The sequence below is a fragment of the Rhinoraja longicauda genome, chromosome 6, assembly GCF_053455715.1.
Source record: "Rhinoraja longicauda isolate Sanriku21f chromosome 6, sRhiLon1.1, whole genome shotgun sequence".
NCBI classification, from domain to species: domain Eukaryota; kingdom Metazoa; phylum Chordata; class Chondrichthyes; order Rajiformes; family Arhynchobatidae; genus Rhinoraja; species Rhinoraja longicauda.
In genome coordinates, this window is record NC_135958.1 from 9,791,717 (window position 1) to 9,818,596 (window position 26,880).

Consider the following 26,880-nt stretch of genomic DNA (forward strand, 5'->3'; position numbering starts at 1 on the left):
CAGCCCAACGTCCAAGCCAATCACGATGCCCCATCTAAGCTAGTCCCATCTGCTGTCGTATGTTGAAAGGCTGGAGGACTGTCGTATGTTGAAAGGCTGGAGGACTGTCGTATGTTGAAAGGCTGGAGCAATTAGGCTTGTATACACTGGAATATAGAAGGATGAGGGGGGATCTTATTGAAACATATAAGATAATTAGGGGATTGGACACATTAGAGGCAGGAAACATGTTCCCAATGTTGGGGGAGTCCAGAACAAGGGGCCACAGTTTAAGAATAAGGGGTAGGCAATTTAGAACGGAGATGAGGAAGAACTTTTTCAGTCAGAGAGTGGCGAAGGTGTGGAATTCTCTGCCTCAGAAGGCAGTGGAGGCCAGTTCGTTGGATGCTTTCAAGAGAGAGCTGGATAGAGCTCTTAAGGATAGCGGAGTGAGGGGGTATGGGGAGAAGGCAGGAACGGGGTACTGATTGAGAGTGATCAGCCATGATCGCATTGAATGGCGGTGCTGGCTCGAAGGGCTGAATGGCCTACTCCTGCACCTATTGTCTATTGTCTATTGTCTAAAGGTTCAACAATTCAATGGTGAACCATTTCTCAGGTGAGGATGGGATTAGCAAACCTTTCTCTTGGAATGCCCAGGATATCGAGCGGAGGGAACGCAGAAGATTCTGGAACACGCCAGAAGATGAGAGGGAGAAGATGAGAGAGGAAAAATGTAATAGGAACCTGAGGGGCAACCTTTTCACTCAGAGGGTGCTGGGTATATGGAACGAGCTGCCAGAGGAGGTAGTTGAGGCAGGGACTCTAACAGCATATAAAAGACACTTGGACAAGCACATGGATACAATAAATGAACCCAGGAACCCGGGTTCCAACCTGACCATGGGTGGTGTCTGTACGCAGTTTGTAACGTTCTCCCTGTGACCTGCGTGTGTTTCCTCCGGGTGCTCCGGTTTCCCCCCACACTCCAAAGAAATACAGGTTTGTAGGTTAGTTTCGCTTCTGCAAAATTGTAGATTGTCCCTATTGTGTAGCAGAGTGCTAGTGAGCGGGGATCGCTGGTCGGCGCGGACTCAGTGGGCCAAAGGGCCTGTTTCCGCGCTGTATCTCTAAGCTAAACTAGGATGTCTTTTAACTGTACAGTAATTTGGCTCTGAATTGGAAAGGAATTCTTGAAATGAATCAATGACGTTGAATTACATTAGAAAGGAAGAATAATGCAGAAACCCGTCTAATTCCTCAACAGAAAACTACGAATGGAAACTGTAATTTATTTGTTCATTATTAATGCCCTTATCATTCTAACCTTGCACAATAATGTAGCATAACATTATCGGCAAATTTAACCTTGTAACATTAAAGATCAGGTCTGCCGAGTGATTATGAAGAATAATTGCCACTTAATTGCTCTGTTCAACACAAGTAGAATATCAATATATTTAAACATCGCAAAAGGGAAATGCGTTATCTTTGAGGGTGAGGAGAGGGGATGGGGGTATTGACACAGAGGGCTGAGAAAGACTAAGTGGGGAGGAGACAGAATGGGTGGCAGAGTGTCGCAGCAGGTGGAGCAGCTGCCTCACAGAGCCAGTGTTTCGGGTCGAGACCCTTCTTCAGCCTGAAAGTCAGAGGAAAGGGAAACGAGAGATATAGACGATGATGTTGTAGAGAGATAAAGAACAATGAATGAATGTTATGCAAAAAGGTAATGATTATAAAGGAAACAGGCCATTGTTAGCTGTTTGTTGAGTGAAAATGAGAAGCTGGTGCGACTTGGGTGGGAGAGGGATGGGGAGAGAGGGAATGGCGGGGCTACTTGCAGTTAGAGAAATCAATATTCATACCACTGGGCTGTGAGCTGCCCAAGCGAAATATGAGGCGCTGTTCCTGTAATTTGCGTTTAGCCTCACTCTGACAATGGAGGAGACCGAGGACAGAAAGGTCAGTGTAGGTAGACACAAAAAGCTGGAGTAACTCAGTGGGACAGGCAGCATCTCTGGAGAGAAGGAATGGTTGACGTTTTGGGTTGAGACCGTGAAGAGGGTTTCGACCTAAAAGGTCACGCATTCCTTCTCTCCAGCGATGCTGCCTGCCCCGCTGAGTTACTCCAGCTTTTTGTGTCTATCTTCGGTTTAAACGGCATCTGCAGTTCCTTCCTACACACAAGGTCTGTCCATATTTGGTCTCGCCGATGTATAAGAGTCCACATCTTGAACAACGGATACAGTAGATGAGGTTGGAGAAGGTGCAAGTGAATCTTTGCCTAACCTGAAAGGACTGTCGGGGTCCCTGGACAGAGTCGAGTTTAGTTTAGTTTAGTTTAGTTTAGAGATACAGCACAGAAACAGGCCCTTCAGCCCATCGAGTCCACACCGACCAGCGATCCCCATAAACTAGCACTATCCAACACACGAGGGACAATTTACAATTTTTATCGAAGCCAAATAGCCTACAAACCTGTATGTCTTTGGAGAATGGGTGGAAACTGGAGCACCCGGAGAAAACCCACGAGGTCACAGGGAGAAGGTAGAAACTCCTTACAGGCAGCACCCGTAGTCAGGATCAAACCCAGGTCTCTGGCGCTGTGAGGCAGCGACTCTGCCACTGCACCACCCTGCTGCCCCTCCAGCACTTTGTGTCTTGTTTTGGTCTGAACCAGCATCTGCAGTTTCTTGTGTCTCAATGGATTTTATACTTAGCACTTACCAACCAGTGCCAACCAGTCACAAACTGTGCACCTGAGATTTCAATGCAAATCAAAGTAAAGTGATGATGCTTTGTTTTATAGAGGGACAGAACTTCATTCCACATCACAAGTCAGGAAAGCAGTGTGGCGTTTGGGTGCGGAATGACAATGGTGGATATTTTGCTTCACCAAATTACCCGAATACTTACCCTGCCAACAGAGAATGCATCTACATTCTGGAAGGTAATGTAATCTCCAGTTATCTAAAGGCCAGTGTTGATGCCCAATGAAGATCTTTTCACATTATGAATCGGGGATCAACTGCAGTACTTATTTGAACAATGACTCCACATGATTTAGTTTTTTTAGTTGAGAGGTACAGAGTGGAAAGAGGCCCTTCGGCTTGTAGGTGACCAGTGATCACTCGTTCACACTAGTTCCATGTTATCCCACTTTCTCATCCACTCCCTACACACTAGGGGCAGTTTGCAGAGACCAATTCACCTACAAACACGCACGTCTTTGGGATGTGGGAAGAAACCGGAGGAAACCCACGTGGTCGCAGGGGGAACGTGCAAACTCTACACACAGACAGCTCCAGAGGTCGGGATGGAACCCGGGTCTCTGGCGAAGTGAGGCAGCGGCTCTACCCGCTGCACCACTACGCCGGCACGTCTCTGGTACCACCATGGATATTTCCTCCTTTGATAACCGTGAAACTTTATGTAAGTCTGGCCTAAAGAGAACTATTTTTATTGAAGAGACAGAGACAAAATGCTGGAGTAGCTCAGCGGGGCAGGCAGCATCTCCAGAGGAAAAGAATAGGTGATGTTTTTGGTCGAGACTCTTCTACTGACACTTTGAAGAAGGATCTCGACCCAGAACGTCACCCATTCCTCCTCTACGGAGATGCTGCCTGTCCCGCTGAGTTACTCCAGCATTTTGTGTCTGTCTTCGGTGTAAACCAGCATCTGCAGTTCCTTCCTACGTGTATTTCTATTGACACTTTGTTGTATTTGCAGCGGCCCCTCGCCAGAGAATTGAGCTGACCTTTGATGAGCGCTACAACATCGAACCCTCCTGGGACTGTCGGTTTGACAACTTGGAAGTGAGGGATGGGCCCTTTGGCTTCTCCCACGTCATTAACCGTTACTGCGGCCAGCAAAGCCCCTCTCTCATTAAATCCTCGGGAAGATTCTTATGGGTGAAATTCACTTCCGATGAAGAATTGGAAGGGTTTGGATTTCGAGCAAAATACACCTTTGTTCCAGGTAACTACTTCAACATACTGTGGTCTAGCTTATTAAATTGAGTTTAGAGATACAGCGCGGTAACAGGCCCTTCGGCCCACCAAGTCCGCACCGCCCAGCGATCCCCGCACACTACTAGCACTATCCTACACACACTAGGGACAATTTTACAATTATACCAAACCAATTAACCTGCAAACCTGTCGTCTTTAGAGTGTGGGAGGAAACCGGATATCCCAGTGGAAATCCACCCAGGTCACGGGGAGAACGCACAAACTCCAAACAGACAGCACCCGTAGTCAGGATCGAACCTGGGTCTCTGGCGCTGTAAGGCAGCAACTCTACCGCTGCGCCACCGTGCCGCCCATTAAGTATAATGTCTCTGTGTGACGTATTTGGTTATGTTTATCATCGTGTTTGAGAAACACCTCAAATCAGCCGACACAACCTTTGTAACTCTTTGTGTTTACTGAATGTTACTCTACACAATCTAAGTGTCACTTCAATGGACTCATAACCCACTTGGCATGAGCCTTCTACAGGGGATGGGGTGTGTTGGATAAGAGCCCAAGGTTTCAGTGGTGCATTTGAAAACATATAAGTAGCCACAATAATCTGAATGTGCAGATCAGAAGAGATGCAACTTCATTTGAAACTCGAGTACAGGAGCAATAACAGGTAACACTCGTTGTAGGAAGGAACAGCAGATGCTGGGTGAAACTGAAGATAGACACAAAATGCTCAGCGGGTTGGGCAGCATCTCTAGAGAAGGAACAGGTGATGTTTCGGGTCGAGACCCTTCTTCAGACTGACGGCATGGGGGAAGGAGATAGATTGATAAGGAAGCATGAATGTGTGAAAACAGGGCAAAGCGAATGGAGATCATGGAAAATGTAGAATAGATCATCGTTAGCTGGGAGAGGGTAACAACAAAGCAAACGGAAATAAAATGTAGTTGGAGACAGTAAGACTGGTCGGAGGGAGAACTGGGAAGGAGGAGTGATGGAGAGGGAAGGAAAGCAAGGATTACTTGAAGTTAGAGAAGTCAATATTCATACCGCTGGGGTGTAAGCTGCCCAAGCGAAATATGAGGTGCTGCTCCTCCAATTTGCGCTGGGCCTCACTCTGACAATGGAGGAGGCCCAGGACAGAAAGGTCAGTGTGGGAATGGGAGGGGGAGCACGTTGTTTGCTTTGTAACTGTTGATGGATACAAGGCAAATACATGACAAGAGACACAACGTGCTGGAGGAACTCAGCGGGTCAGGCAGCTTCTCTGGAGAACATGGATAGCTGGTGTTTCGGGTCAGGACCCTTTTTCAGACTGATTGCGGTTGAGGGGGGGGGGGGGGGGGAGGAAGAAGGCTGGATGGGGCAGGCCAAAGCCTGGCTGGTAATAGGTTGATACAGGTGAGGAGGGTTTTTGAATAGGCAGATGGTTGGACAAAGGCCAGAGATGAAAAGCCAGAAGGTATGAGACAAAAGGATTGGAGAGTTGCGAATTGTGAAGCCAGAGGAAGGAATGTAGGTGGAAGGAGGGGGGAGGGAGGGAATAAATAGGTGTGAGTCCCGGTGGGACACAGCGGAGTTGGGGTTGGGGTGATGTAGAGGAAGAATGGAGAAGAGGAAGGCTTGTTTCAACAATCCAAGACATTGGTTTACACACCGTTTTTCACACAGGGATGGCAGATACCATAGTAGCATTTTGGATGCTTTTGGAAAAGCACATGGATATGCAGGGAATGGAAGTATATGGATCACGTGCAGGCAGAGGAGATTAGGTTAGCTTGGCATCATGTTTGGCACGGACATTGAGGGCAGAAGGTGGACACAAGATGCTGGAGTATCTCAGCGGGACAGGCAGCATCTCTGGAGAGAAGGAATGGGTGATGTTTCAGATCGAGACCCTTCAGACTGTGCACAGAAGGGCCCGTTCCTGTGCTGTACTGTTCTGTGTTCTGTGCTCTTAATTTGAGAAAACAATTAACTGGTCCTATCTTTGCAGATCCTGACTTTATTTACCTTGGAGGAATCCTGAATCCTATTCCAGGTATCATTACACTTACAACTTCAAAATGAGCTTTAAACTTTGGGTTTATTGAATAAAACCGTAACATTTTCTTTCTTGTTCTACCGACTCTCTCTGTTGTGTCTCCCTAGATTGCCAATTTCAATTATCAGGCTCTGATGGGATTATCTACTCCAGTCAGGTTGAGAAAGAAGGGAAAATAAAACTAGGAGAAGCCATTGACTGCATTTGGACTGTGAGAGCCCCAGCAAAATCTAAAGTAGGTTGTGTCTGCTTTTGTACTTTGCAGAAGGCTGTTTGTATGACAGGACATTTGTATTAAGATGTAGACACAAGGAACTGCAGTTGGTGGTTTACAAAAAAGGCACAGAGTGCTGGAGCAACTCAGCGGGTCAGGCAGCATCTGTGGAGAACATGGATAGGTGACGTTTCCAAGAGTGCTGGAGTAACTCAGCGGGTCATGCAGCATCTCTGGAGAACATGGATAGGTGACTTTTCACAGAGTGCTGGACTAACTCAGCGGGTCAGGCAGCATCTCTGGAGAACGTGGATAGGTGACGTTTCAGATCGGGAGCCTTCTTCAGACTGATTGACGTGCGGGGGAGAAAGCTGGAAGAGAGGTGGGGGGGGGGGGGGGGGAAGTCTGGGATACAGGCGAGGGAGTGTTTGATTGAGGAGAGATGGGAGGCCAAAGGCCAGAGATGGAAAGAAGGCAAAAAGCTGTGAGAGAAGAGAAGAGGTGTGAAATATGAAACAAGACGAATGGATATCGGTGGAAGGGATCAGGGGAAGGTTTAGTTGGGTTTAGATTGTCATTGCCACGTGTACAGTGAAAAGCTTTTTGTTGTGTCAGTCAGCGCAAAGACTATACATGATTACCATCAAGCTGTCCACAGTGCACAGATACAGGATGAAGGGTATAATGTAGTGTCAAATGTTTAGTGTAAGATAAAATCCAGGGCAAGGGTTGTTGATAATTAGTGACATGAAATTGGATAATTCAAAGTTCATACTGTTGGGTTGTAAGCTACTCGAGCAGAATACAAGGTACTGTCCCTCCAGTTTGTGTGTGGCTCACTCTGGCAACGAAGAGGCTGCAGGATAGAAAGGTCAGTATAAGGATACACAGAACTGCAGATGCTGGTTTACAAAAAGAGACACATAGTGCCGGAGTAACTCTGCGAGTCCGACCGCATCTCTGGAGAACATGGATAGATGATGTTTCATGTTCGGACCCTTGCTCAGACTGAGTCCCGACCCGAAACATTACCTATCCATGTTCTCTGATGGCCAGAATGAGAATGGGAAGAGGAGTTAAAATGGTTACAATTGTATGTTGAGACCAAAAAGGCATTGCAATTCTAGCTCGGGTTAATTCAGAAGTGAAGGGGACATTGTTTATGAAAAGCTTCCCAAGGTTGACTTGTTGGTCCTGATACAAGTGTGGAGAGGCAGAGAGCGTGCAGAAATATTTGCTGATTTCTCCACATTTGTTGATGGTCTGCAATAAATTCAAATCTCAAAAGTTTCAAAATCAATAACAAGGAAACTTTCAACTTATTCTCATTGATCTTCTTTGGTAATCATTTCAAACTGTGCTCACAAAGACAATCCACTGTATCTTAGTTTAGTTTAGAGATACAGCTTGGAAACAGGCCCTTCGGCCCACCAAGTCTGTGCCGACCAGCGATGCCCGAACACTATCCTACACACTAGGGACAATTTATAATCTTTACCGAAGCAAATTAACATACAAACCTGTATGTCTTTGGAGTGTGGGAGGAAACCGGAGCACCCGGAGAAAACCCACGCAGTCACGGGGAGAAGGTACAAACTCCATATGGCAACCCTCCTTAGTCTGGATTGAACCCGGGTCTCTGGCGCTGTGAGGCAGCAACTTTACCGCTGCGCCACCGCTCTGCTTCCTCTGTTAAAACACAAAAAAGTCAAAGATAAATGAAACAAAAAAGTAGCTCTCTCTCACAGGTACACTTCTCAGAATAAGAATATACTTATGGGAAAATTACATTCTTAAAGCAATGTTTCTTACAGCTTAAATTATTAGTTGAAAGCTAATTTGAGACAATTAGGTTTTTGGGTTGATGTACAATGGAGTTTTGCTACAGTATCAGTGTGGCAATCCATGCATTCTGCTACTGTTCTGCATCAGAATGAATTGAAATTAAGCTCAATCTGAAAAGACAATAGAAAAAATATTGTAGTTGTACAGGGCCCTTGTGTGCAGTTTTGGTCTCCTAATTTGAGGAAGGACGTTATTGCTATTGAGGGAGTGCAGGGTAGGTTCACCAGGTTAATTCACTGGGACTGACATATGATGAAAGAATGGATCGACTGGGCTTGTATTCACTGGAATTTAGAAGGATGAAAGGGTATCTTATAGAAACATATAAAATTCTTAAGGGATCGGACAGGCTTGATGCAGGAAAAATATTCCCGATGTTGGGGGAGTCCAGAACCAGGGGTCACAGTTTAAGAATAAGGGGTACTCTCTAGACACGGGTATTCATTTTGTGAGAATGTGTGAGGATGTTATTTCCTTTTGCAGCTGAGAATGGAGCCAAGTGTTGTAAAAATTTGATTGTAGAGACATTTTGTCAAATGTGACATATGTGGGTAGTATTTAATGTTAAAATAAACCTACTCTCCCAGATTAATGGATAATAATAACTGTCCTGACATATTACATTCCGAAGATGTGCTCATGGCAGGCTTACAAGGATGCAAACAGATGGACACAGAAACCTGGAGTAACTCAGCAGGACAGGCAGTATCTCAGGAGAGAAGGAATAGATGACGTTTTGGGTCGGAACCATTCTTCAGACTAGTCCCCTCAGACTGAAGAAGGGTTCAAACCTGAAACAGCAGTGATTCCTTTTCTCTTCAGAGAGAGATGCTGCCTGTCCTGTTGAGTTACTCCAGCATTTTGTGTCTATCTTCGGCCTAAACCAGTGTCTGCAGTTCCTTTCTACACATATTGCACACTGGACCTGTTATAGAGACAAATAGCAGAAAGGATAAAGATGTCACAGGGAAAGTATATACACTCACTCACACACACTCACACTCACTCACACACTCACTCTCACTCACTCACACACACACTCACACACTCACTCTCACACACACACACACACACTCACTCACACACTCACTCACACTCACACACACACTCACTCACACACTCACTCACTCACACTCTCACTCACTCACACACTCACTCACACACTCACTCACTCACTCACTCACTCACACTCACACTCATACACACACTCACTCACACACTCACTCACACATACTCACACTCACACACACACTCACACACTCACTCACTCACACTCACTCACACACACACTCACACACACTCACACACTTGCTCACTCACACACTCACACTCACTCACACACTCACTCACTCACTCACTCACTCACTCACTCACTGACTCACTCACTCACTCACACACACACACACACACACACACACTCACTCACACACTCACTCACACACTCACTCACACACACACTCACTCACTCACACACACACACACACACACACACACACACACACACACACACACACACACACTCACTCATACACTCACACTCACTCACTCACTCACTCACTCACTCACTCACTCACTCACTCACTCACTCACTCACTCACACACTCACTCACACACTCACACACTCACTCACACACTCACTCACACACTCACTCACACACACACTCACTCACTCACACACACACACACACACACACACACACTCATACACTCACACACTCACTCACTCACACACTCACTCACACACTCACACATACTCACACTCACACTCACACTCACACACACTCTCACACACTCACTCACTCACTCACTCACTCACTCACTCACTCACTCACTCACTCACTCACTCACTCACTCACTCACTCACTCACTCACTCACTCACACACACACACATTCACTCACACACACTCACTCACTCACTCACACACACACACATACTCACTCACACACTCACACACTCACTCACTCACTCACTCACTCACTCACTCACTCACTCACTCACTCACTCACTCACTCACTCACTCACTCACTCACTCACTCACTCACTCACTCACTCACTCACACACACACACTCTCACATACCCTGTGGTAATGAGTTCCACAGATTAACTAAAGAAGTTCCTCCTCACCTCCTTTCTAAACGGGTGCCCTTTAACTCTGAGGCTGTGACCTCTGGTCCTAGACTCTCCCACCAGTGGAAACATCCTCTCCACATCCACTCTATCTCTGCCATTCATTATTTCAATAAGGTCCCCCCCTCAACCTTCTAAACTCCAGTGAGTACAGGCCCAGCGCTTATCTGTCATGCTTGATAGATAGGTTCCATTCATCACCACGGGACACTGAGATCCCACGAGCTAAAGCTATTTTGTTTACCCTCAAGAGTTGAACCATTAGCTTTAACCACAAGTCAACACAGATCAGGAGGATTTTCGAGCGCAGATTAGCATGAGGTATGACTCAGGGATTGACACTAAGAACCACTTTTAATTAAAGCTGGAAAAAACAATTAAGATAGGACTGAATGTGTAGCAAGGAACTGCAGATGCTGATTTAAACTGAAGATAAGTCACAAAAAGCTGGAGCAACACAGCGGGACAGGCAGCATCTCTGGAGAGAAGGAATTGGTGACTTTTAAGGGTCTGGACCCGGAAACGTCACCCATTCCTTCTCTCCAGGGATGCTGCCTGCCCCGCACTGAGTTGCTTCAGCTTTTTGTGTCTATCTAAGATAGGACTAAACTATGCATTGTAATCAAGAGATATGCATCAGCGTTTACAGCACCACTTCACTTTTCTTCAACGCATTGTTTCACTATGAAATCTAACTGCTTAAGATTAACGAGGATGTTGCCAGGACTAGAGGGTCTGAACTATAGGGAGAGGATGAATAGGCTGGGACGTCCTTGTAGCGTAGGAGGATGAGGGGTGATCTTATAGAGGTGTACAAAATCATGAGAGGAATAGATCAGGTGGATGCACAGAGTCTCTTGCCCAGTGTAGGTGAATCAAGGAGCAGAGGACATAGGTTTAAGGTGAAGGGGAAAAGATTTAATAGGAATCTGAGGGGTACCTTTTTCACACAAAGGGTGGTGGGTGTATGGAACAAGCTGCCAGAGGAGGTAGTTGAGGCTGGGACTAACCCAACGTTTATGAAACAGGTAGAAAATAGACAGGTATGTGGATAGGACAGGTTTAGAGGGATATGGGCCAAACACAGGCAGGTGGGACTAGTGCAGCTGGGACCAGTGCAGCTGGGACATGTTGGCCGGTGTGGGCAAGTTGGGCCGAAGGTCCACGCTCTGTGACTCCATGACTCTATGCTGTTTGTTTTGATAGTTCAGCCTAACTGTGGCATGATGCCTGAGATCCAAGCCACCCATACACGTGTCATTGTTGAGAGGGATAGATACATCACCCATGACTGAATGGCAGAGTAGACATGATGGGCCGAATGGCCTAATTCTGCTCCAAGAACTTATGAACTTATGATTGAAATTCAACGTCTTTCCCTTGCTAGATTTATTTACGCTTCATTGACTATCAAATGGATCACTCCAATGAATGCAAGAGAAACTTTGTCGCTGTCTATGATGGGAGCAGTGCTATTGAAAACCTAAAGGCAAAGTTTTGCAGCACTGTCGCCAATGACGTGATGCTACAAACGGGTGTCGGTGTGGTCCGGATGTGGGCAGATGAGGGCAGTCGAGGCAGTCGATTCAGGATGTTATTTACTTCATTTCTGGATCGTAAGTAAACAAAGCTTCCAATTCTGACCTTCTTTCTTGCTAGATTATTGCATAATAAGTTTAGTTTAAGTTTAGAGATGCTGCGTGGAAACAGGCCCTTTGGCCCACCGAGTCCGTGCCGACCAGCGATCCCTGCACACTAACACTATCCTACAAACACTCGGGACAATTTACACTTATGCCAAAGCCAATTAACCTACAAAACCTGCACGTCTTTGGAATGTGGGAGGAAACCAAAGATCTCTGAGAAAACCCAAGCAGGTCACGGGGAGAACGTACAAACTCCGTGCGGACAGCACCCATAGTCAGGATCGAACCCGGGTCTCTGATGCTGTGAGGCAGCAACTCTACCGCTGCACCAGCTAATAGATCATCTCAGACTGTAGTATTTTTATTAAAATATGAAACACGCTGTTACATGGAAGCAGTATTTTAAAACCAATATCAGAAATGTAGGTTTGGAAATTATGCTGACAATTATGTGAATAATTGATCACTGGCTGAAATGAGAGAGTCAAGAAAGTCAGAATCAAGAGTGTGTGGGAAGGAACTGTAGATGCTGGTTTAAACCGAAGATAGACACAAAAAGCTGGACTAACTCAACGGGTCAGACAGGGAGAAAGGGAATGGGTGACGTTTTGGGTCAACACCCTTCTCAGGAGAATGGGGTTGAGTGAGAAAGATAGATTAGCCATGATTGAATGGCGGAGTAGACATGATTGGCCGATTGGCCTAATTCTGCTCCTATAACTTATGAACGAACGTTTGATTGAAATTCAACGTCATCTATTCCTTTTCACCAGAGGTGCTTCTGACCCGCTGAGTTACTCCAGCTTTCGCTCTCTCTCCATCCCCTCCCCTTCTCAGTTCTCCCACCAGTCTTACTGTCTCTGACTGCATTCTATCTCTGTCCCGCCCACTCCCCCTGACATCAGTCTGAAGAAGGGTCTCGACTCGAAACATCGCCCATTCTTTCTCTCTAGAGATGCTGAGTTACTCCAGCATTTTGTGTCTACCTTCAAGAATCGTGTTTAATTGCCATATGTACTGACAATGGAACTATGAAATTCTTGCTTCCAGCGGCATTACAGGCCAGTAAACAACATTCACACAGATAATATATAATAAGCAAAAATCCAATAAATTAAAAACTGCAATATGAGTGCAAAAAAAACAGAAGACCTTCATGCAACCTAAGACAGTCCATAGAAGTTCATAGTTGAGGTTGGTGTTTGTAGTGTTCTGGAGCCTGATGGTTGTTGTGAAGAAGTTGTTCCTGAACCTGTACCTAAGAAAGGCTCCTTTTTTTAAAAATCAAAAATAATTTATTCAGTTACGATACAAAATAATATTTACAAACCAAAACCGTGGTAACACACCCACCACCATAATACAAAATCACCAAATTTTCTAAGACAGTAAATTTTCAAATAACTATAATACCATCCTTATTGATGATACACTCCACCCCTGTGCTTTGTTGCTGGTGATCGGAGTGAAATGGGAGCATGGCCAGCGTGCGTGGGTCTTGATAATATTGGCTGCCTTTTTGAGGCAGCATCTTCTGCAGATCGCTTCGACAGTGGGGTTGTTTTTATGCAAATGATCAATACATGCTGACTCACCCTCCAAAAGGAATAAATAGAAAACAATGGTGTGATTAATAACATATTGATTGATGGATTGATTGATTGAATGAATGAATGAATGAATGAATGAATAGACAATAGACAATAGGTGCAGGAGGAGGCCATTCGCCCCTTTGAGCCAGCACCGCCTTTCAATGTGATCATGCCAGATCATTCTCAATCAGTACCCCGTTCCTGCCTTCTCCCCTACCCACTGACTCTGCTATCCTTAAGAGCTCTATCCAGCTCTCTCTTGAATGCATTCAGAGAATTGGCCTCCACTGCCTTCTGAGGCAGAGAATTCCACAGATTTACAACTCTCCGACTGAAAACGTTTTTCCTCATCTCCGTTCTAAATGGCCTACCCCTTATTCTTAAACTGTGGCCCCTGGTTCTGGACTCCCCCAACATTGGGAACATGTTTCCTGCCTCTAATGTGTCTAACCCCTTAATAATCCTATATGTTTTGATAAGATCCCCTCTCATCCTTCTAAATGATTGATTGAAAGAAAGATGCAGCATGGAAAGAGGCCCTTCGGCCCACCGAGCCAACGCCGACCATCGATCACCCGTTCACACTAGTTCCATGTTATCCCACTTTCCCATCCACTCCCTCCACAGTCTGAAGAAGGGTCTCGACCCGAAACGTCACCCATTCCTTCTCTCCCAAGATGCTGCCTGACCTGCTGAGTTACTCCAGCATTTTGTGAATAAGTCCCTCCACACTAGGGGTAACTTACAGAGGGCCAATAGGCCTCCAAACCCGCACGTGAGGAGACCGGAGCACCCGGAGGAAACCCGTGCGGTCACAGGGAGAACGTGCAAACTCCACACAGGCAGAACCTAAGGTCAGGATCGAACAGGGTCTCTAACTCTGTGAGGCAGCAACTCTACCAACTGCGCCACAGTTGTTACACCATCCCTTTAACTTAGCTTGAACACAGAAAAATGCGTACTCTAATAGGAAATGTCATTAAAAATAAAGAGCACAGCCGACCCTGTGAACTTTCTCATGTTAACGCTCATGTCGCATATATTTTAAAACAGACCTTGAGACACAAAAGCCATGAATTATGCATAACAGGCAGCAGATGCCTGCAGATAACACTTGTATTTTTAGCTCTGTCAACTTACCACCTGCAGAGTAATCAACAGTTCCAGATAGTTTGACACTTACACTGACTTAATGTCTCAGCGCTCAAAATTAAAGCAATTGACTCATACCCAACCCCTGAAAAGATCACCGTGAAAAATTGGATCGCAATGTACAAAATATTCTGCGTTGCATAAAATTGAACGGTACATCACTTTAATCATAATTTCACTGTTTTCTGATTCATTTCCTCCATTTCAGATTGATCAATGGTTCAAAGGTTCAACGGTACATTATTGTAGTCATAGAGTGATACAGCCTGGAAACAGGCCCCTTGGCCCAAATTGCCCTCATCGACTAACATGTCCCATCTGCACTAGTCCCATCTGCCTGCATTTGGTCCATATCCCTCCAAACCTGTCCTATCCATGTACCTGTGTAATTGTTTCTTAAACGTTGGGATAGTCCCTGCCTCAACTACCTCCTCTGGCAACTCGTTCCATACGTCCACCACCCTTTGTGTAAAAATGTTACCCCTCAGATCCCTGATAAACCTTTTCCCCTTCATCTTAAACCTATGTCCTATTTCCTATTGTCACATGTAACTAGGTATAGTTATATTTCTTTTTTGCATTCAGTTCAGGAGTAATTTTGCTATAGACAGGCACCATCGTACTTAACTCCAAGAGTGTAAGACAGTAGATTACTCTGAGGCAGTACACAAGAGTCGCCATGTTTCCAGGACCATTTTGTACCCTTCAAGTTCAGAGTTGTTAAAAATTTCAGAGCCTTAACTTGGCCTTAAAGGCCTTTTGAATGCAGTTAATTGAAGAGGTATAACTGGGCGGTACAGTGGCGCAGCAGTAGAGCTGCTGCCTTACAGCGCTTGCAACTCCGGTTTCCTCCCACACTCCAAAGATGTACAGGTTTGTAGGTTAATTGACTTCGTATAAGTGTAAATTGTCCCTAGTGTGTGTAGGGTAGTGTTAATGTGCGGGGATCGCTGGTCGGTGCGGACCTGGTGGGCCGAAGGGCCTGTTTCTGCACTGTATCTCTAAACTAAAACGAAACTAAACTGCATAAAATCACTATTCAATCAGCCTTCGTAAAATTGCCCTTAGTGCGTAAGGTGTAGATCTTCTTCTTGCGTTCGAGGCAGCAGAAGTTATGAAGCTGCTTCTGCTTCTGCTGCCTCTGTTTGTTGTCGTTCGCCTGAGTGAGGTCAGTTGACAGAGCTCACCATGGGGAGGTCGACAACGTGAGCCCCAAGGTGTGATGAAAAGAAAATAGGATAACATAGAACTAGTGTCCGATCGTCGGCATGGACATGGTGGGCCGAAGGGCCTGTACCTTTGGACATGCTGTGTCTTTTAATCAATCAATCTTTAAAATGCCAAGTAACAATTGATAAATCCAGCAAGGTTTCATGAATTTATTGGATTTGTGGAGGAGATTCTGTTAGTGCCGTTGCTATGAATCATGACACCATGGCCAATTGACCCAACCGGACTGATGGACTCACAAACACATGACCTTCTCAAAGTGCCCATTTGCTGTGTTTTGCTGTTCATGGTTAAATGGCCATATACAATGCAACACCACATCTCCTGCACTGGAACCTTTAACAGTCAATTGCTGTGCTATAATTTATAGTGACACTAACCTTTGTCTCACAGCTCCCTGCCAAGACAACACGTTCTTTTGCCACAGTAACATGTGCATCAACAATTCTCTGGTTTGTAATGGAGTCCAGAACTGTGTGTACCCATGGGATGAAAATCACTGTAAAGGTAACGTTATTTCCCTCCATCTGCAAAAGCATTTGTGAGAAGACCATGTCTTCACTTTGTCAGACTCGACAAAGGCCATTTCTCTCTGACAGTTGTACTTATGGGTTAAATCAGTATGTTTACCTTGCTCGAACATTCCTTTAAGTGCTGATGCGCTAAGCCGAACAGATCTTAACCGGTTTTGACACTTCCACAGGGTAGTACAAGGAAATCTGATTTAATGACTCATTTTATTTCTTAATGAAATCTGAAAAGTTCAATTCACTGTAAGAAAATTGTGATGTGTCACTGAGTATTAAATCAGCATGAAGTTTGAATTACTTAAGCTATGATACAGCATTTATCGAATGATATTATATTCTTGTGTGTTGTAAGCTATGTTGCACCCTCTTCAGTAACAACTAATAGTGGTGTAAACATTAATGCTAAACTTATTTTTTAATGTTGGGTAACATTGAGGGTATATAGCTTTTCCAGGCTCTTAATCAATGCAACAAGGATTGGTTTAATTATACAGCCACACTGTGTTCAGCCGGCAATAAACCATTATATACTTCCTTGATCATCGTCTGCTTTGATCTGTCCTTTGCACACCACACCTTACATGCTCCTGTACCATTCCAAATCACTGGTTTCCCTCTCCCCTGTCTCTCAGTCTGAAGAAGGATCTCGACCTGAAACGTCACCCATTCCTTCTCACCAGAGATGCTGCCTGACCTGCTGAGTTACTCCAACACTTTTTTTGTTTGTTTTGTAAAGCAGCACCTGCAGTTCCTTGTGTACACTACAAGCTGGTCCTCGCTGAAGTCCAATGATTGACTTATAGAGTCATGGAGACATACAACATGGAAACAGGCCCTTCGGCCCAACTTGTCCCTGCCCACTGAGGTGCCCCATCTACACTAATCCCACCTGCCCATGTTTGGCCCATATCCCTCAATCCTTCAATTTTAGTTTGGTTTAGTTAGAGAAACAGTGTGGAAACTGGCTTTTTGGCCCCACCGAGTCCACGCCGAACACCCGTACACTAGTTCTATCCTATACACTTTATTCAAAATCCAATTAAACTACAAACCTGCACGTCTTTGGATTGGGGGGAAGGGGGAACCGGAGCAGCCGGAAAAGACTCACACAGTCAGAGGGAGAACATACAAACTACGAGCACCTGTAGTCAGGATCGAACCCGGGTCTCTGGCGCTGCTAGGCAGCAACTCTACCACCGCGCCACCGTTCCACCCACACTGTGCCTTGCAATTGTTCACAGACTTGCATTGTTAGTAGTGCAGCAGTGTATTTAACAAATATGAAATGCTTGAATCCTCGGGGGGAATATTAGCTCATCATCTTACAGGTTGTGCGAAGACGATCAATTTCAAAACAAATCTGCTCTGTGCTTAGAGGTCTAATTATTATCTGAATTAACTATTGTTTGCTAATGAGCACTAGGTACACAGTGAACCGCTGCCAAAGACTGTATTGAGAGCATTCATTTAATACTGCTGAAATTGTTCTCCCTGTCCCTAAAGACCATTTGAGTTGATGTTTCATAATGGTGTTGGTGCCTTTCAGAAGATCCACTGAGCAAAAATGTATGTACATATTTGGAAATAATGCTGTATCAACATAAACTCACGCAGATTGTAAATTTAATTTCATGGAAGGATTAAGGACAACTATTGAATAATAGTAGAAAGGAACTGCAGATGCTGGGTTGCACCGAAGATTGGCACAAAATGCTGGAGTAACTCAGCGGGTCAGGCAGCATCCCTGGAGAGAAGGAATGGGTGACGTTTTGGGTCGAGACCCTTCCTCAGACTGACGTCAGGGTGAGGGAGATAGAATACATAGATTAAAAAGTGGAGTGTGAAAATAGGACAAAGGGAATGGAGGTTAAGGAAAAAGTGGAGTAGATAAAACAAACGTGGCGAGTCTGTGTTAAAACGTGGTCGTAGAGTCGGGGAGCAGGAGAATCACAGAGGGGGAGCAGTGAGAGAGGATTTGCGGAACTCTCGTCAGAGAGAGGTGGGGAACTTCTTCAAAGTTGACATACCTTGAGGAGATTTTGCAGTGGAGCAGACGAAATGTGTAGGAAGCAACTGCAGATGCTGGCTTGCACCAAAGATAGATTCACAGTGGAACAGGATCCGTATACCAGTGAATAACAAACCGTGTTTTAAATAGTTCGTGCAACCTGACAAATTGTTCTATTATACAGATGACTTTGTTCCATGGAGTGCAGGAGGCTGAGAGGTGACCTTATGGAGGTGTATAAAATCATGAGGGGAATAGACAGGGTGAATGCACAGAGTCTTTTTCTGGGGTAAGAGAATTAAGAACTAGAGGGCATAAGTTTAACGTGAGAGGGGAAATATTCAGAGGGAGCTGAAGGCCAGCTTTTCCACACAGAGGGTGGCGGGTGTGTGGAATGAGCTGCCAGAGGAGGTAGATGAGGCAGCTAATTAAACAACATTTAAAAGACACTTGGACAGGCACATGGTCAATTGTCAATGGTGCTTTCTTGTCACATATGCAAACACTCAGAGAGAATCGTTTTTTGCACATACAGTTCAGTGAGGTGTTGTCGAGTAGCAAAGTGTACAGAAATAACCCACTGAGACTGGATGCAAGAGGTGAAGGCTCTGCCAAAGTCCAGTCCGCACTCTAGTTCTTATGAGCGGAGCCCGATCCAGGCGAGCCCCAAGCTGCTGCAGGGCCTCCAGCCGTCACTTTCCTTGGATGTTTGGATCGACCAGCGAACCCCCCACGTCCCTCCCCTCGCCCATCCACCTTTCTTGTTCCACGGGGGTGCCTCCCGCAGCCGACCTAGAGGGCGCGAAGGGCCAGGAGTAGTTCCCTCTCCTACTTGTCCTTGCTCCTCACATCCGTCGTCACTGGCTCCATCCTCTCTGGTCTCTGGTCTTCGGGGGCAGGCTTGGCAGTTTCCCCCCTCGACAGGCCGTGGCCCACCGTGTCCGTGTGTGTGTCCAGCCACGTGGTCAGGATCAAGGTCAACTATACGACAGAACTTTATTTACCCCAGGAAGGAAATTGATCTGCCAACAGTCATAAAAACACAAAATACATGAAACATGAAATTAAATGGATGAGTGGAAAGGCTTGGGGGATCTGCAAAGATTGGGGTGGGAAGGGAGGAGTCAGTCTCAGTCTAACCCATGACAGAAGGGGGAGGGGTTGTACAGTTTGATAGCCACAGGGAAGAAGGATCTCCTGTGGTGTTCTGTCCTGCATCTTGGTGGAACCAGTCTGTTGCTGAAGGTGCTCCTCAGGTTGACCAGTGTGTCATGGAGGGGGTGAGCTGTATTGTCCAGGATGCTCTACATCTGCAACGGATGAAGCTGGAGCAACAGGAGTTGCTTCATGCATGAACCCGCTCCAGGCACGTGATCAGTCTGAAGAAGGGTCTCAACCCGAAACGTCACCCATTCCTTCTCTCCCGAGATGCTGCCTGACCCGCTGAGCTACTCCAGCGTTTTGTGTCTACCATGCACAAGTACTCCATCCCACCCTTCGCCAAATCCTGCCACATCAGGAACTGGGAGAATATCTGGCTTCATAGACCCAACTCATCCCCTCCTTCATTGCAAAGACAACAACTTGGAACATGTCTTAGAAAACAAGAACAATTAGAATAAGCAAAGAAAGAGTCTAATAGGTCAATATTTAAGAGGATATATAAGGAACAGCAGATGTTGGTTTTACACCTGCTGGTATCCACCTATCACTCGACTGCTCCCTTGTCTGGCTTTGTCCTGCTATTCTTTATTCCCCCCCCCCCTCCCCCTCCCCCTCCCCCTCCCCTTGCACCTACATCCCTCAATCTGGCTTCACATTTCACACCTCTCCTCTAATTATCTCATAACCTTTTGTCGCCTTTTCACTTCCAGCCTGTGTCCTCCCCTATCCACCTTTCACTTGTAACACTTTGTCCTGCCCTTACCTCCCTTTTCGGCTTTCTCCACCCTGCTCCAATCAGTCTGAAGAAGGGTACTGACCAAAAATGTCATCTATGTTCTCCAGAGATGCTGCCTGACCCGCTGAGTTACTCCAGCACTCTGTGAAACGTCACCTATCCATGTTCTCCCGAGATGCTGCCTGACCCGCTGAGTTACTCCAGCACTCTGTGAAACGTCACCTATCCAAGATCTCCGGTAATGCTGCCTGACCTGTTGAGCTACTCTATCATATTTAATCTCTCTTAGTCCCTCCCTTGTTCCAAACCAGCTTTTCCACTACAATTGTTCCTATGTAGGAAGGAACTGCAGATGCTGGTTTAAACCGAAAATAGACACAAAGTACTAGAGTAACTCAGCGGGCCAGGCCACATCTCTGGAGAGAAGGAATGACGTTTTGGGTTGAGACTGAAGTCTGAAGAAGGGTTTCGACCCGAAACGTCACCTAATCCTTCTGTCCACAATTGTTCCTGTAATGCCTGTATGGACCTGCCATAAAGCATTTATATTCTGCACTCATCCATCATCCCCTGTACTGTTATCATGTTCTTGTGATTGATTAAATAATTAAGGAAGGTGCAGACCTTCGTGTGAGTCATGCCAATTTAAGTGTGTACCAGCTGAGAGCGCTGTGAGTTATTCGCTGAGAATGTGATGCCTGATCATTTTGAGAGAGCTCAGAAAATGTACGCCGGAGCACTAATAAGGCTTAGCCAACTCCATTATTCCACATTACTTCGATTTTCTAAAAACTCTTTTAAAAACCGGGGCAGTGCATATGCGAGTGCAGCAGGACTAATTGCTTTTGATGGTTCTTCCAATAATGGATGTGAATTTTCTCTGAAGAATGGTAATTATTTGCTGTCACTTTGAGTATCCCACAGTTTTACTGCTGATTCATAAAGCTCAAGGAGATCACTGTTGATCTTACATTGATAAAGTATAGAAACGCATGATTTTTTAAAAAAGCATGAAAAGATATTAAAACTCTTTGCAATTTTCTCTGAGAACTCTACTTTCAATAGTGAGTAAATGAACAGCCTTTTTTTTTGCAGATCAACTATAGTGGAATTAAGTGGAAGTTAATCTGGTGTATTAAGTGAATCCATGTTGAATTTAACCACTTGATTGGCCCACTTTATGGTAACATTAATAGAGTTAGAAAGGCTTTTAGCTGCAAGAGTAGAGCTGAGAGACTGAGGTACACATTTTACATTTGAGAATTGAATATTGATCGTTTTCTGGGTCAGTGCTGGCAGATAAAGTGGGTCATAAGGTCATCAGTAATAGGAGTAGAATTAAGCCATTCGGCCCATCAAGTCCACTCCGCTATTCAATCATGGCCGATCTATCTCTCCCTCCTAACCCCATTCTCCTCCCTTCTCCCCATAACCTCTGACACCCGTACTAATCAAGAATCTATCTATCTCTGCCTTAGAAATATCCAATGACTTGGCCTCCACAGATTCACCACCCTCTGACTAAAGAAATTTCTCCCCATCTCCTTCCTAAAAGAATGTCCTTTAATTCTGAAGCTATGGCCTCTAGTCCTAGACTCTCCCACTAGTGGAAACATCCTCTCCACATCCACCCTATCTAAACCTTTCACTATTCAGTACGTTTCAATGAGGCCCAGCCTAAAGTGGACATATGGATGTTTGGCGTGCTTCTTAAAGAGTTTGCCTGATTTTGATCCAAATAATGTAGTCAGGCCAAAAGCAGGTGAACCCCCTCAGTTCTTGAGCTGAGATTGTCATTGAGACAGCATGCACAGTGACAATACGCACAGTAAATGTTTAGCTTAGTTTAGTTTACTTTAGAGAGACAGCGCAGAAACAGGCCCTTCGGCCCACCGAGTCTGCACCGACCAGCGATCGCCGCATATTAACACTACCCTACACACACTAGGGACAATTTACAATTATACTGAGCCAATTCACCTACATACCTGCAAGTCTTCAGAGTGTGGGAATAAACCAAAGATTGGGCGGCACGGTGGCGCAGGGGTAGAGTTGCTGCCTTACAGCGAATGCAGCGCCGGAGACTCAGGTTCGATCCTGACTACGGGCGCCGTCTGTACGGAGTTTGTACGTTCTTCCCGTGACCTGCGTGGGTTTTCTCCGAGATCTTCGGTTTCCTCCCACACTCCAAAGACGTGCAGGTATGTAGGTTAATTGACTGGGTAAAATGTAAAAATTGTCCCTAGTGTGTGTTGGATAGTGTTAATGTGCGGGGATCGCTGGGCGGCGCGGACTCGGTGGGCCGAAGGGCCTGTTTCAGCGCTGTATCTCTAAATCTAAAAAAATCTAAATCTCGGAGAAACCCCACACAGGTCAGAGGGAGAACGTACAAACTCCATACAGACAGCACCCGTAGTCGGGATCGAACCCGGGTCTCTGGCTCTGTGAGCGTTGTAACTCAGTTTAGTTTATTATTGTCACAAGTACTGAGGTCGAGTGAAAAGCTTTTTTTGCCTGCGATCCAGTCAAAGAAAAGATTTTACATGATTACAATTGGGCCATCCACACTGTACAGGTACAGGGTAAAGGGCACAACCATGTTGCCAATCTAAAGTAATCCCATCTGCCTGTACGCGGTCAATATCCCTCGATTCCCTGTATCTGTGGCAGATGAGTGGACAAAGGCAAGAGATGAAAAGGAGGCAAAAAGGTGTCAAATAAAGAGAGAAGAGGTGGAAATTGTAAATATTTCCAGGATGCTAATGTTTTCACCTTGGGATTCTTGTAATTTGCAGAAAAGATAATACCTCTGAAACATCGCTGTCTTGTTTGTTTCCACCATCCCCTCTGGCAGCCCATTCCAGGTGCCCACCACTCTCTATGTAAAGAACTTGCCCCGCTCGTCTATATACTAAAAATCTTGTTTGTTTGTTTGTTTATTTGTTCCTGAACTACAGCCAAAATGGTACACGATAGCGTGTCAATTTTAGGCCCACCTTACTCACCGTCGTCCCTTTGGTGCTAATGGAAGAAGTTTAATTGAAATCAGTGTTATAATTTTTGTTATTCATATTTTAAAGTTTAAATCCTAGGAAGGGAGGGGTGAGGGAGGGAGGGAGGGAGGAGGGTGGTGGGAGGGAGGGCGGAGGAGGGTGGATAAGGGAGTTGAGGGGGATGGAGTGGGGGAGGGGAAGGGGGGAGGGGAGGGAGAGGGAGGGGAGGGTGAGGGGAGGGAGGTGGAGGAGGGGGGAAGGGGAGTGGGAGGGGGAGAGAGGACTGGAGGGGGGAGTGAGGAAGGATGTGGGGGTGGAGAGGGGGGGGAGGGGGTGGAGAGGGGAGGAGGAGAGGGTGCTGCACCAATGCAGGAGTGGTTTGGGCCCAACAGGTCCACTTGGTCTAGTCTCCTTTAAATGTTCCCCCTCTCACATTAAAGCCATGCCCTCTTGTATGTCTCAGTTCCACACTTGGAAAACAAAGATCAGGTTGATTAAATGATGAATGGAAAATCAAATGTGTGCAATGAAGAAGGATTTTCTGGTGGTGCATGGGGAAACGATGTAAAATGAAAATGCTGTTTCAGAATATTACAGTATATTTATTGTACAGAAACTGGCAATGTGACCCAAACATCCATGGGTGAAAAACAATCTAATCCTTCACTTAGAGTCATAGAGTTATGCAGCATGGAAACAGGCCCTTCAGCCCAACTCATCCATGCCGACCAAGGTGCCCCATCAAAGAAGAAGGTCCGATAAAGGTTCTCGACCCGAAAAATCACCCATTCCTTCTCTCCAGAGATGCTGCTTGTCCCGCTGAGTTACGCCAGCTTTTTATGTCTGTCTTCGGTTTAAACCAGCTTCTCAGTTCCTTCCTACACACTGCCCCATCTACACCAGTCCCATTTGCCTGCATTTCACCCATATCCTTCTAAACCTTTCCTATCCATATACCTGCTCAAATGTCTTTTATATGTTGTTATGGTACGTCATTTGGAAGTTCGTTCCATAGACCCACCACCCTCTGTGTGGAAAAGTTGCCCCTCAGCTTCCCATTGAATCATTCCCCTCTCATCTTAAACCTATGCTGTATCTCTAAAATAATATTCGAATATTCCGTGCTGTATCTCCAAACTAAACGAAACTAAACTAAACTAAACTATGCCCCCTAGTTCTTAACTTTCCTCCCCTGTGTATGAACCCTATCTATACCTCTATACATTTCCGTCACCTACAACGGGACCCCACCACCGGCCATATCTTCCCATCCCCTCCCCTCTCTGCATTCCGCATTGACTGTTCCCTCCGTAACTCCCTGGTCCACTCGTCCCTTCCTACCCAAACCACCCCATCCCCGGGCACTTTCCCCTGCAACTGCTCGAGATGCAACACCTGTCCCTTTACCTCCCCCCTCAACTCCATCCAAGGACCCAAACAGTCTTTCCAGGTGAGACAGAGGTTCACCTGCACCTCCTCCAACCTCATCTATTGCATCCGTTGCTCCAGATGTCAACTTATTTACATCGGCGAGACCAAACGCAGGCTCGGCGATCGCTTCACTCAACACCTGCGCTCGGTCCGTGTTGGCCAAACTGGTTTCCCGGTGGCCGAGCACTTCAACTCCCCCTCCCATTCCCAGTCTGACCTTTCTGTCATGGGCCTCCTCCAGTGCCACAGTGAGGCCCACCGGAAGTTGGAGGAACAGCACCTCATATTTCTCCTGGGCAGTTTGCAGCCCAGCGGTATGAACGTCGACTTCTCCAACTTTAGATAGTTCCTCTGTCCCTCTCTTCCCCTCCCCCTTCCCAGATCTCCCTCTATCTTCCTGTCTCCACCTATATCCTTCCGTTGTCCCGCCCCCTTGACATCAGTCTGAAGAAGGGTCTCGACCCGAAACGTCACCCATTCCTTCTCTCCTGAGATGCTGCCTGACCTGCTGAGTTACTCCAGCATTTTGTGAATAAATACCTTCCATTTGTACCAGCATCTGCAGTTATTGTCCCATACTGTCTGTACCCCTCATGATTTTATACACTTCTATAAGATCATTCCTCAGCCTTCTGTGCTCCACGGAATAAAGTCATGTATATAATGTAAGGACCATTTGTCATGCTGGGAGTGAATAGTGGCTATTTCTGGGTCATTGATGGTTTCACCTGTGCTTTACAGAAAAGAAAACCCCTGGCCTCTTTCACCTGATAACCAAGACTCACGGGACAGTCATCGGCATTTCAGCTGGAGTCGTTCTGGTTCTTCTTGTCATTTCCGTCCTGGTCCAAGTGAAACAGCCTCGCAAAAAGGTTTTAGCCCGCAAAGCAGCGTTGAACAAGTCGGGATTTCAGGAGGTGTTCGACCCGCCCCACTACGAACTTTTCTCGCTGAGGGACAAAGAGATCACAGTGGATTTAGCCAATTTGTCGGAAGACTTTGAGAACTACCATAAACTGCGGCGATCCTCCTCCAGTGCGTCTCGGTGCATCCACGACCACCACTGTGGATCTCAGCCCCCAAACATCAAGCAAAGCAGGACTAATCTAAGCTCCATGGATCTGCCCTTCCAGAATGACTTCTCTCAGCCTCAGCCGATGAAAACCTTTAACAGCACCTTCAAGAAAAGCTGCTACACTTTAAAACACTCACAGGACAGTCCAGAACGAGTCATAGAAGACAGAGTGATGGAGGAGATTCCTTCTGACATCTACGTGCGGGGCAGAAATGATACTGTTCAGCGTTCAATGTCCATTGACTTTTAAGACTGAACTGCTACGCCATTTACTGAGCACTTTCTGGTGGGTTCGTTTTTCTCTTGAAAATGCTGCTTTGACACTTGGACATCTCATCTGTTTTAACGTTTTAACATCCGTCCAGTTATCAGCTCACTGCCAAACGCCGTGGTGACAGTGGGACTATACTTGCCTGAACCCCATCGACTTTCTGCAAGGTGAACTGCCAACAAAACAATTCTCGATAACAGACTTTTAATTGTGTTCTGAAGCTTGTTGGTGTTGTGTGGCTTTCTGATTACATACTGTAAATAAGCTACAGATTTATTTTTTTGACCAGGCCACTAACTGCCCCAGTTTACTGCAGGGAAGTATTTCAACTTATGCATACAAAGATGAAAACAGCATTACATTAGCATCAAGATTTCTTTCAAATAGTCTTTTTTTTTAACTTAAAAAGGAAACAATAATTTTTTGATCCTGCTAGTTGATGTTTTGGAATGGCAACATCTTCTCTTTGTTATTGCTTGGGTTTTTTTCAACAAGTTAATCAACCATGTTATTTAGATCATTTAAATGAAGTGAATAAAGTTGTCGTTAGTGCACTCATGGAATTGTGTAATTGCCAGTTCAAATAAAAAGCTTGTTGAAATGTAAAAGGATATCTTTGCATATACTATTGACAACACAATTTGCAAAATGTCATACTTTAGTGACCCAATCATGACGGATCGGAGATATATTTCAAGAGCTCTATTGTATCTCAACTGCAACAGGCAAGTCAGACACTAAATGCTGGAGTATCTCAGCAGGTCAGGCAGCATCTCTGGAGACATAGATAGGTGATGTTTTGGGTCAGGACCCTTCTTTAGACTGACTGTAGTGGGGGCACCCAGAAGCACGAAAAGACCATTTTCTTTACTTTT

At 45.7% G+C, this 26,880-nt stretch overlaps 1 protein-coding gene across 6 annotated transcripts in view; it reads left to right on the forward strand.

Moving 5' to 3' along the window:
* neto2a (neuropilin (NRP) and tolloid (TLL)-like 2a) overlaps nucleotides 1–26,613 on the forward strand; it is a 44,172-nt gene extending 17,559 nt beyond the window's left edge. For all 6 annotated transcript variants that reach the window (XM_078400436.1, XM_078400439.1, XM_078400438.1 and 3 more), the window contains 7 exons: nucleotides 2,789–2,929; nucleotides 3,709–3,957; nucleotides 5,941–5,985; nucleotides 6,096–6,223; nucleotides 11,565–11,793; nucleotides 16,191–16,304; nucleotides 25,401–26,613. In XM_078400436.1, the coding sequence (XP_078256562.1) occupies nucleotides 2,789–2,929; nucleotides 3,709–3,957; nucleotides 5,941–5,985; nucleotides 6,096–6,223; nucleotides 11,565–11,793; nucleotides 16,191–16,304; nucleotides 25,401–25,984 (1,490 nt within the window). In that variant the 3' untranslated portion in view covers nucleotides 25,985–26,613. The remainder of the gene's footprint in view (nucleotides 1–2,788; nucleotides 2,930–3,708; nucleotides 3,958–5,940; nucleotides 5,986–6,095; nucleotides 6,224–11,564; nucleotides 11,794–16,190; nucleotides 16,305–25,400) is intronic.
* Nucleotides 26,614–26,880: the final 267 nt, after the last annotated feature.